The 6,000-nt window shown below is 35.2% G+C and overlaps 1 protein-coding gene across 1 annotated transcript in view; it reads left to right on the top strand.

Annotated features, from left to right (window-relative positions):
• ATP13A3 (ATPase 13A3) overlaps nt 1-6,000 on the top strand; it is an 82,836-nt gene that overhangs the window by 17,643 nt on the left and 59,193 nt on the right. The window contains exons 9-12 of the mRNA XM_042781944.1: nt 1,907-2,038; nt 3,575-3,754; nt 3,893-4,050; nt 4,952-5,140. Of these exons, the coding sequence (XP_042637878.1) occupies nt 1,907-2,038; nt 3,575-3,754; nt 3,893-4,050; nt 4,952-5,140 (659 nt within the window). The remainder of the gene's footprint in view (nt 1-1,906; nt 2,039-3,574; nt 3,755-3,892; nt 4,051-4,951; nt 5,141-6,000) is intronic.

The raw sequence follows: 6,000 nt of genomic DNA, 5'->3' as shown, positions 1-6,000 counted from the left end.
TATGTATGGGTGTGTACTTATCTCTGAGTTTGTACCAGATTCATTCATTTATATAGTAATTTTCTTCTTTTTCTACACTGACAGGTATTATGGTAGACCCTGGGGATGTAGCAGTTACCAAGAGAGACTTACCGTTGCCTTATTTGAGCTTCATAATGTTGGAAAGACAGATAATAAATAACTTTGTTAATAAGTGTGGCAAATGCTATGATAGGGAGAACTTAGAACAAAGAACTTATATGGTAGCGAGAACCCATTACTGGAGCTTCTTTATAAAATACTTTCAAGGAGTGACTGTTTGATTTAGCCAGCTAAAGAGATAAGTGAGAGATAGTAAGTAAGGTGGATGTGAGAGAGGAGAAAAAGAGTGCTATAAGGAGCTCTGGTAGCACAGTGCCTAAGGCATCTGACTGCTAACCAGAAAGTTGGTGGTTCAAACCCACCAGCCACTCTGTAGAAGCAAGACTGGGCAATCTACTTCCATAAAGATTTACCACCTCAGAAACCCAAGGGAGGTTGCTGTGAGTTGGAATTGTCTCAATGGCAGTGGATTTGGTTTTGGTTTTTAAGGAGCTCTGGTGGTGTAGTGCTTAAGGGATTTGACTGTTAATGAGAAGGTTGGCGGTTCAAACTCACCAGTCGCTCCACTGAAGGAAGATTGGGGCAGTCTACTTCTGTAAAGATTTACTGCCTTGGAAACCCAGTGGGATGGCAGTGAATTTGGTTTGGTTTGGTTTAAGTGCCCAAAGACCTGGAGATTAGAGTGTAGTCATTGGATAACTGAATGAATTTCAGTGAGGCAGATAACAGAATCTATATGATGGAATGCCTTCTGAGGCATGGTAAGGAGTTTGGACTCAATTCAAAAGGCAATGAGAAGCCATTGAAAGATTTTAAGCAGGGAATGATACTCTATTTGCCCTTTTTGAAATGATCATTCTGGCTGCCATGTTCAGACTGGTTTAGAGAAGGGTAATACTACAGACATAGCCTGGATTGAGGGGGAAGTTACGGAGATGGAGAGAAATGAGATGAATTTGGAAGATACTTAAATGTGGGTATTGAGAAGATTTGAGGTGATGAAGAGGTGAGGTGTAGGGCTAGAGTGACATAGTGAGTGGATGTTGGTGCCATTTAATTCAGTAAGAAATATCAGAGGAGAAGAAAGATTGTAGGGAAGGTAATATGCTAGTTTTTGTGATGAGATGTTGAAGAGGAAAAATAATGGGAAAAGAGTTAAATGAGAGACAGCATAGCCTTATGGGCCTTGGCCACAATAGCCACTCTGACTTAATAAAATTGATCAGAATAGCAAATCAATCTCCATTTCCTTGCCTTAATATTGCATTCATTCAAGTGTCAACCCAGTTTGACCTAGCATGTTGCTTCCTTATCACTTTGCATGGTAGCTATATCTGCCTTCCCTGCACCCAGTCTTAGATGTGTAGCTTATTGGTACTCCCTTTCTTTTCCATTCTGCTGCTGCTGAAGATATTGGGGGTGCTAGGACAGACATACTTTTCACCATGCATCTTCCTTCCCTCCTTTGTATAGTTTCACATAGATAATTTTAGGTGGCATATCTGAAGGCAACAGAATTTCAAGTGATATTGAAGCCTTAAGAAGAGTTAAGATTTAAAATAAGAGATTTAATAAGAAATGAAGATTATACCTACTAGGTAATAAGTACCTTTAGACAAATAGCTGATAATGCTTAAGCACCATGCCTTGTCAGCCTAAGGAATGATAATGTTATTTGTGGAAATGTATGATTTTTGGAATATTTGTATTTATAACTCCAATTTATTATTATTCATTGTTGAGACAGGTGTCCTTTAGATAACTCTTTTGTTTTCTGTGTTTTATCATTAAAGAACATTCTTTTCATATTTTTCTTTAAATTCAGAAATAGAAGAGATCTTTTCTACAGACCTTGTGCCGGGAGATGTCATGGTGATTCCACTAAATGGGACAGTCATGCCTTGTGATGCAGTACTTATTAATGGTACTTGCATTGTAAATGAAAGCATGTTAACAGGTAAACTAAACTGAGAAAATATCACGAGTTGTTTGTAATGATAACAGCATTAAGTAGTTACTGATTAAGCTATTTTAAAATTAGCTATGCACTTTAATAGCATTTAATTCATGAATGCCATTGATTTTTAAGATTTGTTTTTTCTTCTGAGCACACTAAATTCTGCATTTATACTCATCTGTGTTACTAAATTTCTAGGCTCATGTTGGCTACATCACTTCTTCTGGCCATTCTTTTGATAAGAAGAAACGCTTTATAGTAAGGGAGGAGAAAGAAGTGCTTTGCCCACAAATAATGTGGCATATTTACTTTTGATGTGTAAAAAGTGGGAAGAAAGATTTTATCTTTTTCTTGAATGAGAAGAAGTAGACTTTAAAATGACTTCTCTATGGAAATTCAGAATCTAGAGCTAGAGCTTTATATCTTATTTTATTACATGAATATATTTTTATTCTGGTTGTCTGTCTGGCAAGAAAGTGATTTCTACATAATATATACATTTAAAATTTCTACATAGAATACAGGGAGCTCTGGTGGTGTAGTGCCTAAGGCATTTGACTGCTAACCAGAAGGCTGGTGGTTGAAACCCACCAACCACTCCTCAGAAGTTGGGCAATCTACTTCCGTAGTGATACTGCCTCGGAAAGCCAAGGAGGGGTCACTATGAATCGGATCCAACTTGACAGCAGTTCATAAGACATGAATACATTTTAGTCTTATCTCAAAACACATGCACACAACCCCTACACACTTACCTTCTTTGAAGCAAGAACTGTGAATACACAAAGATTGAGATTTAAATTTGAAAAAGAATTTGGTTCTTTCTTAGTGTTTAAGAAAGCCCCCACACTAATTCTTCTCTCCTCTTCCTTACTCAAGTATGGATGTGTGTGTCTATATATGTGTGTGTGTGTTTAGTGAGGATTAGGGGTAGACCTTCTCATATCTCTTGTCCTCTTTATGTTGCACAGTGCTTTCTGATTCAGCTCTTAAGGATAATGGAACAGGTACTGGGGTGGGCCTTTGGCAACCATCTGGTCTTAATCATTTAATATTATCTAAAACAAAGTCAGATGTAAACAAGTATTACCTTTGAGTCCCAGATCACTTTGTGAAATTATTGTGAGAGACTAGATTTGGTATTTCTGGTTGAAGAAATTGGTAGACAAAAAGCTAATTGATTAAGCTATATTACCCACATATGAGAACTTTTAATAACTATTGTAAACAATTTGGTGTATTTGAATTAAAATAAAACTAGTTTAAAAATGGAAGTTTATTTAAGGTAATGTTTAAGATATTTAAAAGATTTTTGTGTATGTGTTTGATACTTTTAACTCATGAATGCCATTGATATTGAAGTTTTTTTTTTATTATTCTGAGGAGACTAAATTCTGCATTGTGCTCAGTTCTGATACTGAATCTCACTAGTTGCTGTTGGCTACATCTCTGCTTCTGACCATTCTTTCTTTGCCCACAGATAGTGTAGTTATTTACTTTTTAAATTTGTGAATTAAAAGTTTTTTTTTTTCCCAGGAGAAAGTGTTCCAGTGACAAAGACCAATTTGCCAAACCCTTCAATGGACATAAAAGGAATGGGAAATGAGTTATATAGTCCAGAAATACATAAACGACACACTTTGTTCTGTGGGACTGCTGTTATTCAAACTCGTTTCTACACTGGAGAACTTGTCAAAGCCATAGTGGTTAGAACAGGTAGAAAACTTATTTAATCTCTTCTTGCATGTTTCCACATTTGATGCATGTTGAATGTTTAAAAACGGATTCTCTTTTGGAAGATAGTTCTCATTTCTTTATGAAAATATAGTCATTTTCCTCTAATTTTTTTTGAAGGATTTAGTACTTCGAAAGGACAACTTGTTCGTTCCATATTGTATCCCAAGCCATCTGATTTTAAACTCTACAGAGATGCCTATTTGTTTCTACTATGTCTGGTGGCAGTGGCTGGCATTGGGTTTATCTACACCATTATCAACAGCATTTTAAATAAGGTATGTACATGGTCTTTTCAGTAGGATTTGATCCTTCATTGGGAGCACATGTGGATATTGAGGATTTGAAATGTGGCTGGTGAGCCTGAGGGAACTATATTTTAAATTTGATAGTAGTTAGCTATAAAAAGTCACATGTGGCTGGTAGTTGTCAGGCTAGACAGTGAAGATATAGAACATTTTTAGTTCTTTCTGTAACATTTTAGTTACAGAAAATTCTTTTGGATAGTTCTGATTTAGATGGTCAAAAGCTTTCTTATCATTTTAAAAAGGAGCAAGAAAAAACTGCATACCTGCTAAAAGTCGTAGTTTCTCTTTTACCTCTGGGATAGCGTATACAGTATTAAAATGATTTGTGATCCCTTAACTGAAGACACTTGAAAGGGGGCTCATCAAAGTTCCTTCTATCTTCTGTAGAGACTGAGACTTTATAGAGACTTCTGTCTTAGAAATACTGAACTTACTTTGAAGTATGAGCATTACTAAATAAGAAGTTTCTTTTAAAAATAGCTGTCATTTTACAATCTATTAATAATTCATTGAGCTTTCTATTTTGCCTAATCTCTGAAGGGAAAAAATTTTAAGTGGAATACACACACGCCTGCGTGCACACACACGCACACACACATACATACATACATACACACACATTCAGAAGGAAGGCTGGGCAATCTACTTCTGTAGTGATACCACTTCAGAAACCCAAGGAGAGGTTGCTGTGAGTCGGGTCTGACTCAATGGCACATAACAACAACAACAACATATATACACATACATACATACTTATGTGTATATGTACACATTATATGAGAAATCGATTGTAGATTTTTACTAAAGAAATACCCACATGAGTAAATATTTAATGTTGGGGGTTTGACATTTATTTTTGTGTTAATTGCAGGTAGAAGTTGGGGTAATAATTATTGAGTCTCTTGATATCATTACAATTACTGTGCCACCTGCACTCCCTGCTGCAATGACTGCTGGTATTGTGTACGCACAAAGAAGATTGAAAAAAATTGGTATTTTTTGTATCAGTCCCCAAAGGATAAATATCTGTGGACAGCTGAATCTTATTTGTTTTGACAAGGTTGGTTCAGTTTCATACAATTCTCAAAGGTTACTTCGTAGCTTTTAAATATTTACTGTTTTTCCTACTCTTTACTAACTGGCACACATTGTTTAATGTTCCCCCATTTTCTTCTTTCTCAACTTATTTGACATGCATCATTTTTATATGTTTTCATTTTGAATAGTTTGCATATTGCTCATTTGCTTAAATCTGCAACTGACTGATCAATTCTTATCCAGAATTAAACCTTGTTAGTGGTATTAGTAAAGCTCACATGATCTTTCATGTTTTTAATATAATTCTTATACAACAGAACAGGCTCTATACATAAGTATTTACTGGTTTACTGCTTTTCAATATATATGTTTAGTGTTTGCACTATGATTTTATTGGGTATGTTTTAAATTATATGATGGCCGCTGAATTTTATGTAAAAATGGACAGATTTTTATCTATGAGAAATACATCTTATCTCTTAGAAAGGTTTTGCCTTTCTTCAGCTGAAATTAGTTTTCCTAAAAGACTTATAGAAGCTCTTGTGGCATAGTGCCTAAGGCATTTGACTGTTAACCAGAAGGCTAGAGGTTCAAACCGACCAGCCACTCCTTGGAAGGAAGACTCTGGGCAATGTGCGAATTAAACATTGACCAAAAAAAAAATTATTCTGTCAAACTGTAGGTCACTAATGTGATGAAAACTTGATTCTTGTGTAACTTTAACACTAAAGAAAAAAAATGCAAAAACATTTTGTTAAGAAAAAAATCATATCCTCACTTGAATATATTTATATATTTCTTATTTATTCAGAAATTTTACTGTTCAGGGAAAGTTATTGAGAAGAAAGCAGACTCAAAATAGAGAAAAGATACAAGTATAAT

This window comes from Orycteropus afer, unplaced genomic scaffold (assembly GCF_000298275.1).
Source record: "Orycteropus afer afer isolate SDZICR_OR568_19922 unplaced genomic scaffold, OryAfe1.0 scaffold00198, whole genome shotgun sequence".
NCBI lineage: Eukaryota > Metazoa > Chordata > Mammalia > Tubulidentata > Orycteropodidae > Orycteropus > Orycteropus afer.
Note: the sequence above shows the minus strand (reverse complement) of the source record. Positions and strands in the feature narration are given on the sequence as shown.